The sequence below is a fragment of the Melospiza melodia genome, chromosome W (assembly GCF_035770615.1).
Source record: "Melospiza melodia melodia isolate bMelMel2 chromosome W, bMelMel2.pri, whole genome shotgun sequence".
Classification (NCBI taxonomy): domain Eukaryota; kingdom Metazoa; phylum Chordata; class Aves; order Passeriformes; family Passerellidae; genus Melospiza; species Melospiza melodia.
The window spans coordinates 24,918,491-24,933,512 of NC_086225.1; the positions used below are offsets into that span (position 1 = coordinate 24,918,491).

General features: G+C 41.6%; 1 protein-coding gene across 1 annotated transcript in view; it reads right to left on the reverse strand.

Moving 5' to 3' along the window:
• The window catches only part of LOC134431415 (chromodomain-helicase-DNA-binding protein 1-like), a gene marked incomplete at its 5' end in the record, with an annotated part of 57,390 nt that overhangs the window by 39,326 nt on the left and 3,042 nt on the right, over positions 1-15,022 (reverse strand). The window contains 3 exons of the mRNA XM_063179430.1: positions 11,029-11,096; positions 12,383-12,484; positions 13,604-13,791. Of these exons, the coding sequence (XP_063035500.1) occupies positions 11,029-11,096; positions 12,383-12,484; positions 13,604-13,791 (358 nt within the window). The remainder of the gene's footprint in view (positions 1-11,028; positions 11,097-12,382; positions 12,485-13,603; positions 13,792-15,022) is intronic.

The following is a 15,022-nucleotide window of genomic DNA, read 5'->3' on the forward strand; positions in this document are numbered from 1 at the left end:
TTAAAATCAAGCATTCACCACAGGCTCGTTGCTTTAATTTCAACATTCTTTACAGAAATAAAAATGTTATAATAGTCATTTCAGCTGGAATGACAGAAAATTATAATGGATGGATATCAGGTAAAAATACCAAGTGGCTTCAAAAGGAATTGAATTCTGTTATCAAGAGACAGATGTAAAGAACAAAATACACCAAAAATATGGATTTCTGTACAAAATACAGCTTTAATAAATGAGTTATTTTGACATGAATAAACCCGACATCCTTAATAACTTTAGTTGGAAAGATACATATTTACTGGAACTTACCTATGATCGTCATAAAAACCATAACATTATATTTTGCAGAATCCAAAAGTCTCTAATAGCTATATCCCCTGTGCCTCATGAATAAATAGCAACTTCAGCACAGGAGCAAAAAATAATAGAGAATCAGACTGAGAAACACACAGAAAGACTTTAACCATGGCAATCAGAGGCACTGGCTCCCAAAAGCCCCAACTGAGCTTCCAACTCAGTATTTAACACTCATGCAAGATATTATGAGCAAGCCACTTGTGACTCCCAGTGGTTGTATCTCTGTTCTCCTGCTTAGCTGAGATATTCTACTTTGCAAGAGGAAAGATGTACCCACTGATCAACAGTATCTTAACTCAGACTCTGTTTGTACAGAGAAATTTAATCTTAATTGCTTGGGTGTGAGTGGAAGAAAAATCTGGTATGCATTTTTGAAAGGTTGCTAAATCTTTATACTACTATCTAATACCAGTCTTAGGGGGTCTTTGACCAAGATGATCAAATAGTACTAATGTCCTTCAAAAGTGAAATATTACTCAAAGACCTTTACATTCCATTTCAGATGAAGAAACCTAAGAATCAGGGCTTTGACACTTCTTTCAATTAAATATGAAGTGGTCCTCAAATTACATTTTCATTGTGATCAATACATCTGTGTGTCTTGGAAATGCTACAGAATCATCTGTCTCCTCAAAAGATTTTTTTCTGTAGGCTGTAAATTAAAAAACACCCAAACAACAACCTCTCCCTCCAATAAAAACAGAAAAAGCCCCACCCCAAACCAATCAACTTTCCCACCCCTATGCAAATACACAACTTGTATTTATTTGGAGATATAGACAACATATAGAACACCACACTCTGTATGGCTTGGAGCCTGTACTAAATTTATATATAGAAATCAGCTCTGCATGTCAGATAACAGCTGCAAACATACTTGTTTCAAAATAGGTATAAATCAAAATTGAAGCACTGGATAGAAGGGGTTATTTGGTTACTAGTTTCTAAACTATCTTTCCTGTAACAGATTATGTTATTAGGTTTAATCACATTCTTAAGTAACAAAAGACAGAATGACAATTCACTCAAAAAGCACTATTTGGCATAACAGCTTCTTTTTGCCCCCCCCCCTTCTTGAAGATATTATATTGACAACCCTGAATACTGAGATGATTAATTTAACTGGAGAAGAGGAATGAGAAAACAATTAAATTTCTATTCAATGTTAATTTAAAAAATACAAAACAACACAACAACAACCAAACAAAACTCACAAAATTACAAACAAAAAAAAAACCAAAACCACCCCTCCCACACCCAAGAGGTCACTACCAATGAGAAGGTATAATCTTTTTCACAAACTATTTCATTTACAGCTTAAAACCAGCTCAATTTCAACTTGGATTTATTGACTAGCCAAGATGGTTTATTACTGTCAAACCTGTAATAATTGGGGGGGAAGGTTGCCTCTAAAGCATTGAAAAATTTGGCATTAACTGTAGTAAACCCCTCAGTTTAGCCAGGGCCCCTTGGAGAATAGAATGCTGACACAGCGGCAAAGAAGTTTCTTGTCTCCAGGGACATCCGCCTTATACCTTATCCCTATAGCCATGTAAGGCAATATTATGTTAACCCTACTATTGGTCACTTATGGTCACTCTAACACCTTTGCCATTGGTCAGGATTGGATCTGGGCCAAGGGTATAAAAGTAGCATACTGTACCCCTACTAACTCGGAAGAAGAAGAGCTGAGACCCTTCACGGAACCCCTCCAATAAAGCCATACACGTGGAACAGCCAGCGTCTTCTGCTTCTCCTCTCTCTACCGTCTGCTGGAACCTTAGGTCAAGGGAAAAAGCTACCTAGCAAGCAAAGCTGAAATCATAAGAGCTGCCTAATCACTAAGAGCTGAATATTCCCTGCTTGCTAGGGCTGTCCCGCAGCCTTGTTCTGAGAGCGAGCTGGCTTCTGGCACCCAGTCCCCTTGGGGACTGAGCTCTGGAGCTATAGTAGCTTGCATAGGATAAGACCAAGCAAAGCTCATTTAAGTGGCTGCCCAACGTGTCGTCGGACCCTGGCCCCCAGGAGCAAAGCGTCACCGGAGCATCGGAGCCTTTTGGGGCCTCCTGTTATTGCCTGTTGGGGAAGCCTCTCCTTCTGCGAAAGGACTTCTCGTTTTAGAAAATCCTCTCTGCGGAAGGCTCAATTCGACCCTCAACAATACATCTGGACGAGATAAAGTCTAAGGAGAATTGAGGAGCAGACCCCCTTCCACAGAGCCCTGACCCCAAAGGACATAAGTATTACTTAAGATTGCGCGCATACCTTTGGATGCTCTAAAAAACCTTTTTTGGTTTTTTTCTCATTTTTCTGTGGAAAGGGCTTGAAAATCATGGGTACTTGTTTAAGCACCCTAAGACTAACCACACTTGAGAGAGAGTTATATTTAACCATTGTAGAAACCTTATCTGTTAACAATTTCTCTTTTTCTAAAGGTAGTCTGTCAAAAAAGACTGTTAAAAATTTTGTAACTTGGATTGTGCTACAATTTCCTGAAACAGATAAGACCACAATTACTGAAAATTCTTTTTGGGATACGGTTGGAAACACCATTTATATGTCTCAAACAAAACAGGACTTTTCTGTTACTAACTTCTTACCTTTATTTCATATAATAACTAAAACTATTGAAAAATTTAATTCTGAGAAAAGTTCTAAACTAACAGATTTTTCCTCTTCATATGCTAATTGCGCTGATAAGATAACAGAGGTATGTGGCTTGCATGCCACACAGTCACTGGGCGCTGCAGTGCCTCCTGCAGATACCACCTCGCAGGCAAAAGCCAAGCAGCCCCCCCCCCCACATTCCCCCCCCTCGCGGGACCCTCGCTGCCCAACTCCCCGTTTCCTGCAGCCCCCCACCCCCCCGGCCCCGCTTCCTTCCCGCATCCGGCCCCGGGGGCCTCGTTCCCTGCCCCTGCCACCGTACCCTCCGCTGCGACCACCCCTCCCCCCGCGCCGCTCTACCCCCTCCTCCCTCCCCCCGCTCCCGTGCTGCCGTTGCCCCCACCCGTCGCTGCGATTCCGGTCCCCCCCACCCCCGCGCCGCCGTTCCCCGCCCCCGTTTGCTCCGTCGCGGTATCCCCCGCTCCCGCTGCTGCCCCCGCCGCGTTCCCCGGCCCCGTTATCGCTGCCACCCCCCCGAACCCCGTGCTGCTACCCCCCTCCCCTGCGACCGCCCTCCCCGCCATCACCGCCCCCGCTCCCACCCCTCCCGAGACCGCCCCGACCCTCCCGGCCCCTCCCGCCGCTTTCCTGAGCCATGCCCACATCCTATCCCCCTGCACTGAGCCGCACACATGTGCAGTACCCCAAACCAACAGCAGTGTTTGCGCACCCCCAAACCCCCCAGGCGTGCATCCCCAGCCCGCCCACCCCCCCTGCCCCCACGCGTCCCTCCAACTCCTGACCCAACCCTCCTGCCACCCGAACGGATCAGAGACCACCTGTGGCATCACCCCCCCCACCCAATCCGGTCCCTGCTGTGCTGCTAACCCTCATCCTATAGTGCCAACTTCTGGCCAGTCACTGAAAACCTTGAGAAGTGCTTCTAAACGAAAAAAAAGGAATTCACAGGTAGCATATCCCTCACATCATTCCTCAGACGATGAGAGTTCTTCTGATGAATCTGATTTTGATGCGATTAATATAGACCCATGGGCTCTTATTAAGATAGAAGCTACGAAGTCTGGGAACTGAGACCTAGCACAGAAAATCACAGCCTTTCCGGTCGAATATAAGCAAGGAAGGAATGTTGGGGAATCTAATATCAAGACATGGAAACCAATTTTTAATAAGGAACTAGTGCAATTGAGAAATATAGCCAAGGAACATGGACGTAGTTCACATATCTTTAGAAATTTCCTAGAAGCCATGTTCTCTGCACATGTCTTGCTTCCTCACGATGTAAAAAATATTTCACAATGCCTTCTGTCACCGGCAGAATATTTGTTATGGGATAGGCATTGGAAGAAACACTTAAAACGTTATCAGATTCATATACTGCTGATGCTAGTAAGACCAACTTTACAGTAGAACAGTTGGCCGATGAAGGAGACTTTCAAAAGCCAGCAGTACAAATGGAAACACTGAATAAAGAAGTGCTGCAGGATGCAGCAATCACAGCAAAAACCTCCTTGCTCCTTATGCAGGATGAGTCAATGCCAACAATGCATTTTTCTACTATAAAACAAGGCATTGAAGAAAGCTTTATAAAATTTGTGGACAGACTTAGAGATGCTTTGGAGAAACAAATAGAGAATGCAGAGGCAAGAAAGGAACTCTTATGCAAGCTTGCTTTCAGCAACTCAAATGAGAAATGTAAGGCCATTTTGAGGTCTTTACCCATGGATTCAGACCCTACTATAGAGCAAATGCTAGAATGCTGTACATGTCACATGTCCACTGAAAATACAGTGGCCCAAGCAGTTGCTAAGGGTATTGCTGAAGGAGTTTCGGGTGCATATGCAGTCATAACCTCTAAGGAACAAGCTAAATGCTATCACTGTGGAGAGCTAGGACATTATATAAAGGACTGCCCAGAGAGATCACCCCCCCCGATATCATCGGAATTATTATCAAAGACCCCAACATCAGCAACGCTATCAGCCGCATCCTTTAAACTCCTTGAGGCGCCCATTCGACCTTCGGGCGCAGAATACAAATCAAAGGCCACCCAGACCCAATCATGCACAAACCCAGGCTGCTCCAGACCCAAAGGAGAAGCCCCAACTCACAGGACAACCCAGAGGGGTACCCACCGGCAACTGGTAACTGCTTTGTCCATTGACTTTAATGATAAGAATGTTCACCGTGTTCCCACAGGAAAATATGGACCTAAAGGGAGTCCTTCAGACATTTTAATTACAGGTGACTCGCTTAATACTTTAAAGGAGATCTCCGTTGTTCCAGAAGTGCTGACAGTGCAGCCGGGACAAGAGATCCTCGTGCAGGTATACTGCATAGACTTACCATTTTTTCTTTCTAAGGGAACTCCAATAGCTCAGGCATTTTTACTCCCAAAGAATCACAGGGAACAGATTCCTCTCAACCCTACAGCTATGTGGGCTCAAGTCATGGGACCATCCAAGCCTACCATCAACTGCAGCCTCTCCTGCAAAGGAGAGAAGACCCACCTGCCAGGGATGCTGGACACCGGTGCAGATGTGACCATCATCGCCCGTTCAGATTGGCCAGCACACTGGGATCTACAACCTGTTGTAGGCATGATTTCCGGGATTGGTGGAACTACAGTATCCATGAGGAGCAAGAACAACATCCTGGTTGAAAGGCCAGAAGGCAAGCTGGCAACCATCCGTCCATTCGTGGTAAGGGCCCCCATCACCCTTTGGGGCAGAGACATTTTATCCCAGTGGGGTGCTTCCCTACGTATTCCCATTCAGGATTTCTGACTGGGGCCACTGAGTTGAGCACGCTGCCAGAAATACCCCATCTCACCTGGAAAAGCCACAAGCCAATCTGGACTGAGCAGTGGCCCCTAAAGAAAGCCAAGCTGCGCGCCCTAAATGCCCTCGTGGAAGAACAGCTCAAAAAAGGCCACATAGTGGAGTCCGACAGCCCTTGGAACTCTCCAGTCTTCGTTCTACCAAAGCCAGGTACAAACAAGTGGAGGCTTCTCCACGACCTTCGCAGAATCAACTAAGTCATCGAGGACATGGGCCCTCTTCAGCCTGGCCTGCCCTCCCCATCGATGTTGCCTAGAGACTGGACACTTGCTATCGTAGACATTAAGGACTGTTTCTTCAGCATACCACTGCATCCCGGGGATGCTCCACGGTTTGCTTTCTCTGTTCCCTCTATTAACAAGGAAGCTCCGCTCAAAAGATATTGGCGTTTTCTTCCTCGGGGATTGAAAAATTCACCGACTATCTGCCAGTGGTACGTGTCTCACATCCTGTCTCCCATTTGGAAATCATTCCCAGACGCCATCATCTATCACTATATGGATGACATTCTAGTGTGTGCTTCAGACAAAGCTTACTTGGACAAAACGGTCAAAAAGACTATTGAAGCCATTGAAAAGGCAGGAATGGAAATTCGTGAGGATAAAATCCAGTACACTGAGCCATGGACATACCTTGGAGTCCAGATCCGGGAAAGAACCATCCTACCTCAGCAGATCGCCATCGACGACAACCCAAAAACCCTCAGGGACTTACATAGCCTGTACGGATCCATCAACTGGGTGCGTCCACTGCTAGGAATTACATCAGAGGACCTTGCTCCCTTGTTCAATCTGCTTTGTGGACCCAAGGAACTGGACTCTCCCTGCACCCACACAGAGGAAGCCAGAGGTGCCATCATCAAAGTCCAGGAAGCCCTGTCTTCACGCAAAGCCCATCGCTAGGAGCCTAGTCTGCCTTTCGAGTTCATCATCCTGGGAAAAGCACCCAGATTCCATGGACTGATCTTCCAATGGGACCCTAAGCTGCGAGATCCTTTGTTGATACTGGAATGGGTTTTTACAAGTAGCCAACCTACAAAGACACTTACTACCTACCAGGAGATTATAGCACACTTAATAAAAAAGGCTAGGATTCGCCTTTGCTCTCTTTCAGGTTGTGATTTTGAATGCATATATTTGCCAATACCCTTAAAGTCTTTGAGGATTTGATCAAGACCAATGCGAGTCTACAGTTTGCTGTGGACAGTTATACGGGTCAAACTTCATCAGACATCCCAGAACACAAGCTTTTCAACCAGAATGAAACTTTCCATTTGATTCCAAAACGAATCCAAAGTAGAAAACCTCTCAAGGCTCTAACCCTATTTACAGATGGCTCAGGGTCATCCCACAAGTCGGTGATTACTTGGAGAGACCCCCAAACACAAGAATGGCAATCTGACGTAAAAACAGTAGAAGGATTGCCACAGATTGCAGAATTAGCAGCTGTTGTCAGAGCCTTTGAAAAATTTAAAAACGAGCCTTTCAATTTGGTCACAGATTCAGCTTACGTTGCTGGAATAGCTATGAGAGCAGAACATGCTCTTCTCAAAGAGGTCTCTAACCCAAAGCTATACCAACTGCTCTCTAAGCTAATACAACTGATATCTCACAGAAAGCAACCTTATCACATAATGCATGTGAGGTCTCACACGGGCCTCCCAGGTTTTATTGCAGAAGGCAACAGGAAAGCAGATGCATTAGCAATGGCAGCAGAAACTGCTAATGTTCCTAACATCTTTGCTCAGGCAAAGCTGTCACACGCGTTCTTTCATCAAAATGTACCTGCCCTTATGAGAATGTTTAAGCTCTCAAAGGATCAGGCAAAAGCTATCATGGCTACCTGTCCGAACTGTCAAAACTACCAGATACCGTCAATGGGTACGGGAGTCAATCCCCAAGGTCTGAATAGCTGTCAGCTGTGGCAGACAGATGTAACTCACTTTGCACCTTGTGGAAGGTCAAAGTACGTGCATGTTTTGGTCGACACGTTCTCAAGAGCAGTATTTGCATCATCACATGCAGGAGAAAAGACCATGCACACAATAAAACACTTCCTCCTCGCTTTTGCCACCCTGGGTGTACCAAAGGAGATTAAAACAGATAATGGACCAGCCTATACCTCCCACAAGTTGAAGGAGTTCTTCAATGAATGGGACATAGCACACAAGACGGGCATACCTGTAAACCTCACAGGACAATCCATCGTGGAAAGGACACATCAAACCCTCAAAAGAGTCCTCGATCAACAGAACAGGGACACGAAAATCACATCTCTAGTGGAGAGACTTTGCAAGGCTCTCTATGTCATCAACTTCCTGAACTGCACAGCATCAGAGCCTGACCCACCAATACTTCGCCACTTTGCGAATACCACACAAGCAAAGCTCACAGAAAAACCACCCGTGCTCGTGAAGGACCCTGAAACACACCAAGTTTCAGGGCCTCATCAGTTGATTACTTGGGGTAGAGGTTATGCGTGCGTGCTACTACAATCAGGTCCAAGGTGGTACCCAGGAAAATACGTAAAACCATACTTAGGCACAGCGGACACTACTGCAGACGAGGACAAGAATTCTCCCGAGGCAAACAAAAGACCACCTCAAAACCAAACCAGCTCAGCCTGGAGACGAAGACGTTGCCGAACACTCACAAACACAAGAACAGACCGCCCCATTACAAGGCAGCAGGCAAAACAGAAAGTTAAATAACAGTCTGCTGTAACAGGCCACAGATAGTCTTAACACAAAAGTGTTCTCTGAATTATGTGTTATTACACTGTGTTGTGTAATGTAACAAAACATATTATTCCCTCTTCCTAACCTTAAAACCCCTTAACCTTCTACCCACTCCTCCTCCCATAGTGTAGCTTAGAAATTAAAAGAAAAAGGGGGGGAGGAGGGGAACACAGAAAAGAACAAGGCAGAAATCTCTCTCTCTCATCATAAAGATAACAAATTGTGCTTATATTCCCTATCAAAAGCCCTAATCCTGCCCAAAGATGAAAAATATCTCCATCGGTGCTGTCCTCACCACTGCCTGGATGCTCTACACCGTACCACATGCCTTCGGCTGGATTAACCCTCAGCCCAGTCTTAATGTTTGGGTAACGGTAGCAAAAACATTAAAACAAGACAACATGTGCTTGTCCATGGGAAGCATTGATAATCCACTTTCTACATGACTAGTAGGAATTCCCTTTGCAGCACACGATTGGCGTGTCCAGAACTCCGAGGTTCTCCACACCACAGGTAAGAGACCCAATGGGGCTGATACTTGGGACGAGTGGACAAAAATTCTGCCAGATGCTCGAGAGGAACCCCAAGAATGGGATCAATTGGGATCCTCCAAGGCCACATATTGTGTCAAATTTTACTTTAGGCATCCAAAAAACAATTGGCCAGAAATTGACCAACACGAAAAGACATATCACCAGTGAACAAAGCCTATAACCCTCATGATTGGTGCAATTACACCGCTCGTGTAATTTCTGTGTCCTCTCTCCATCCCAAAGTATTACCCAAGGGAATAGTTTCTCATCTGTGGTGACACAGTATGGGCAGGGATCCCCTCCCAACTCCAGGGAGGTCCCTGTACTCTGGGAAAACTTTCTACCCTTACTCCAAACATCACCCTGTTACATAATTGGAAAAAAGAAAGCAAATCAAATTGGCAAAGAGGTCCTGCACTGAATTTGATGAAAATTGTGATCCGAGATTATGCGATTGGAACAGAACAAAAAAGATTGCTGTCTCTCTGTTTTTACCCTGGGTAGCTGTAGCTAAAGCCCTCGGTGAAATCAATCACCTTGGGTGCTGGCTCAGTAAACAAGCTAACACCACATCCAGCAGCCTTGAGTGATCTCTTAAAGGAAGAAGAAACCACAAGACAAGCTTCACTCCAAAACCGAGCAGCAATCGACTTCCTGCTGCTTGCCCACGGACATGGATGTGAGGACTTCGAGGGAATGTGCTGCTTCAACCTCTCTTCGCGTTCGGAGTCCATCCATGCGAACATCCAGAAACTGAAAGATCTCGTGAAGGACTTGAAAGTAGAAAGAATCCCAGATTGGGTCAATGAACTTTTCGGGCAATGGGGACTAACAGGATGGATTGCATCTTTAGTTAAGGGATTGTTGCTGATTCTCCTTGTAATTGTCATTGTGTCAGCTATATTCTTGTGTCTTGTTCACTGTTTCAAAAGAACTATCGCGACTGCATTTTTTGTAAAAACAGAAAGTGGAGTTGTAGTAAACCCCTTAGGTTTAGCCAGGGCCCCTTGGAGAATAGAATGCTGACACAGCGGCAAAGAAGTTTCTTGTCTCCAGGGACATCCGCCTTATACCTTATCCCTATAGCCATGTAAGGCAATATTATGTTAACCCTACTATTGGTCACTTATGGTCACTCTAACACCTTTGCCATTGGTCAGGATTGGATCTGGGCCAAGGGTATAAAAGTAGCATACTGTACCCCTACTAACTCGGAAGAAGAAGAGCTGAGACCCTTCACGGAACCCCTCCAATAAAGCCATACACATGGAACAGCCAGCATCTTCTGCTTCTCCTCTCTCTACCGTCTGCTGGAACCTTAGGTCAAGGGAAAAAGCTACCTAGCAAGCAAAGCTGAAATCATAAGAGCTGTCTAATCACTAAGAGCTGAATATTCCCTGCTTGCTAGGGCTGTCCCGCAGCCTTGTTCTGAGAGCGAGCTGGCTTCTGGCACCCAGTCCCCTTGGGGACTGAGCTCTGGAGCTATAGTAGCTTGCATAGGATAAGACCAAGCAAGGCTCATTTAATTAACTATGGGATTCCAATTCAAATTTTATCTGAGACAAGCTAATTAAGTAATTTTTTATTTCTTCAATAATTTTCAGAGGACCTTCAGCTCAAAAATATGCCACAAACAAGACTATTTTAAAAATAAAAAGTGGTGATGAATGTTTTCCAATAATACTGTAGGTAATACAGTCTCTTGCTCAGAAATGAATAGTGATATCATAAATTATAGAATAATTTATGTTGGAAAAGACCTTTAAGATCTATATATATATTGCTTTCAGAGTATTTATTTTAAAATGTTTCAAAATGTCAATCAAAATTGAGAAGCACAAGACTGTATTTTAAGTGCAGAGAAATTAAGACTGGCTAATTATAAGCATTATGTTGCCATAACAAAAAATTATATCATTTATGAAAAACATCTTACTCTCTATGTTTTTTCTTCTTGGCTTCACTGGAAGAGTCATCTACAGAATCTTCACTGTTCGACGAATCCTGCAGATGAAGAAAAGAATATACGTGATTTATTACCGCAAAAAAGAATGAAGTATTTTTAGTATTAAAAAGATAATTCAGCTCCCACTTTCAAACAGAAATCCTATTCTTCATGTCTTATCCTCTTCACACCTCTCAATGTACCCATTGATATTGAATAAGATCAGGATTGCTGTTGATTTCATATTTCTCCATCTAAAACATACCATGTCAGCAGAACTCTAGAAACCACTACAAAAAACTGTTTTAAAATATAATCATTGTGCCTACATAGTTTACACTGATGCAAGTTAATAAATCAAGATGAAGGTTCTCTCAAAAGCCTAATAAAACCTCTTGCCCTTTGAGAGCTGTCTCACCTTTCATATACTCTCACATTTAAATACCACTAAAAAAATTGTTAGAATAGCATATATGCTTCTTCTCTCTCCACTCCTAAACAAAAAAAAATAAATCTATGAACCTTCTTAAAATTATTTTCCTAAAACCAATCTCAAGGAGATTAAATTTAAACCATTTTTATCCTGAAAAAGAGTCTTCAGGAAAAGAGTATTTAGCAAGAGCAATAAACTAATATTTTAAGTATATATAATTAACTCCTGTGTTCAGTTTTAATGATGAGCAGCTAGATCGGACTAAAAAAGAGACACACAGAGTAACGATGACTTGCAATTACACTGGTTTTTTTTTAATAATGAAGGAAATATGCAAGTCTGCTTTCAAATAAATTCTAATTCACAGTCATTAGTGTCCTTAAAAGATATTCATATTGCACAAAGTCAACTTTTGTTGAGTCTATGGTTTAGGTTTTAAAAATCTCTAAAATTGAAGTATAGTTCTTAAAAGACAAGAATACTTTTATAACTGCTACAAAAGTTGCAAAAATTTAGCTTTCTACTCCAAAGTGTTTTTTAAAAACGTCAGCAGCTACCTTTATATGGAAACAATAGTGGAAAATTTTATAGTATTTTTAACTGTCTTTATGGAACTCAGAAGGAAGAAATACAATGAAATTTAATATAACGTGACTTGAAAAATTAGTCCATACATCACAGAATATCTAGCTAAAGATATCAATCTAAACTGCTATCATTTTGACACAACTCATGTTACAGCCATGTTTCCTCATAAGCGTGTCAGTTATTTGAACATTACTTTTATAGACTAAAACCAGACTTGCTAAACACAAGGAGAACAGAACTTGGCTCTAAATAATTTTATTCTAACATATGGGGTAATGAGAAATGCATTTCTACATTTTATTTACTAACTCGTATATTATTCACCTCTTCTGAACCGCTGTCTGATGAGGCTGCCTTCTGTTGTTGTTGCTTCTTGACCACTTCTGATCTCTGCACAGCAAGTATACTTGGACTGGACTTCCAAAACTGAATTGGAATTCAGATACAAGAGTAATTTAAACCCATTGAAACTTTAAACTTTACCACATACTTACTTTTCTTAAGCTGAGCATCATCACTACTAAGATGAATCTCAATTTCATTATTAATAAAAAACTCACTACAAAATACTGCATGCATTAATAATACTGGATAGCATTTTAAAGAAGTGAGACTTCTGTAGAAAGGAATGTTATACAATAATTGTTGACTCCCTGAGGGAGTCAACAGCTCCTCCTGGTTTAGTATTGTTGGCAAATTTACTTAATGTACATTCAATTCCTGTGCCCAGATCATTTATAAAAACACTGAAGAGAAAGGGCCCTAATATTGAGCCCTGAAGAACCCTACTAATCACTAGTCACCAGCCTGATGTAATTCCATTTACTACAACTGTGAGTCCAACCCATCAGCCAATTATTCACCCATCATTTTATGGACTTGTCTAGCTGCATGCTGAACACTGTATCCAGAAGGATACTGTGAGAAACAGTATCAAAACCATGAATATGAACAACAACAAAAAAAACCCAAAACCACAAACACAAAAAAGTATCCTTAACAGCCTCTGAATCTTACAGTAGGAAATATTTTACTACCCTTCATGTATATCATATCATCCAAATTAAGGCCATATTACATAGAGAAACAGATGAGAGCTCATCCATTGCACTGAAGAGATTTCTAGACACCATTCTTTTTTTCTAAATTAGGCAGACTTTGTCCCCATACAGAAAACAAGATGTACCTAACCCTGAAATTGTTGCACATTTATTGATATGAAGAAACTCAGCATTAGAGAGACAAGTTTAAAAAAAATTAGAAATAGGAACATTATCTGTGGCTTTGTCCTCAAAAATATACAATATGTTAATAGGTCTTCTGCATTATAAAATTTAAGTAATTATCTAACTGTAGGTATTTACAGAAATGAGAACTTAGCAGCCTTGTTTGTTATGAGAGCTAAGTATGTAAATTCATTAACCCAATCAACTTAACATTCTACGTAAAAATTATGGAGGTTTTGTTTGTTAAAATAAAAACTACTTTTGCAACTATTATGCACAGAGTATTTTTTTTTCCAAACAAAGGGTTAATTTGTTTTACCTCGGATCCATCAAGTTTTGGTGGGAGTTTAGCTTGAACTTGATTCTTCTCTCTAGATGTGTCAGACTCTGAACCAGACTCAGAGTCACTGCTACCAGATTGACTGCTACTTCCATCACTACTGCTTCCAGAGCTTGAACCAGATTCAGAAGCTGATGCTGACCCAGAATCATCATCTGACTGACTGCAATTAGAAGTTAAAAAGATATTACACAATGGCTAATTAAATAGGATTTTTTAAAAGTCACATAAAAAACCGTTAGCTTTACCTATAAACTGTTAGCTTAGCCCAGACACATGGATAGCAAACAAATGAATGCACCGGATCAAATAAATCAGGAATGAAAATTCAGTTTAATCAGAAACCTTTCACTAAACCTTAAAAGAAGCATTGGGTACTGGAGCAGAAAGAGGAAGTGGCAAAGGAGGGAGAGAGGAGAAAAAAGAACATCTATCATTAATTTGGAGGAGGAAAACAAGACTATTTCTCACCCACCCAAATCCTTATTTAAGAAACACAATATATTTTTGCATATACACATACATCCAATTGTTTTAAGTCTTTTTAGATCAGCAGTGTGTCGCCCCTCAATTTTTTGAGTACGCATTTCTTCAAAGCAAATATAAACTCTGTTTTGTTTCCCTGCTTTTATTTTTTTTTTCATTAAAAGAATAGGTGGGAAAAGTATCTGTAAGGAAGTGTTTGCAAGCTACATTTAATGCTGTGATTTGGACCATCTATATACAAAATACAACCAAACAATTGATTTAAAAATGTTTTTAAAAGTAACTGGAAAACCAAAGGTGTGTTGCCACACATGATTTAAATCCATGCAGACCATCTTATACTGTTAAAATAACAGCAGTAAAATTCCCACAGAAAAACTCTGAATTTGTCACTAATTATATGACTTGTACAAAGTCGTACATAATCAGTGACCTGAGCATACTCTTGAGCCACTGGATTATTCCACCTGTACATCAATTTCACACTATACTTAACATATTCAAATAAAATAATATTTAAACATTTATTTCATGTCTATTCAAAAGCATAGAAACATTTGGATTTCTAAAATAATTTTACAAAGGAACCAAGCTGACACTTTAATCAAATTCCTCATTAGGTTAAACACTAGCATACTTTAGATATATCATGGGAGAAAACATTGGAATTACAACACCACACAAACAAAATGCTTTTAAATTATGTACACTTGCGTTGCAAGCATTTAAAAAGAAACAACCTTAAAGATGATAGCAAAATCCAAGACAATAAAAACCCAAAAGCTAATATTAAAGTCCAAGCCTATCACTGCCAGCACAATTTACCTGGCTGTCAACCAGTAAGAATGTGTGTCTGTGGGTAGTAGCTTGATCATCTTCTGCACTAGAACACACTTAATTGACAACATTTAA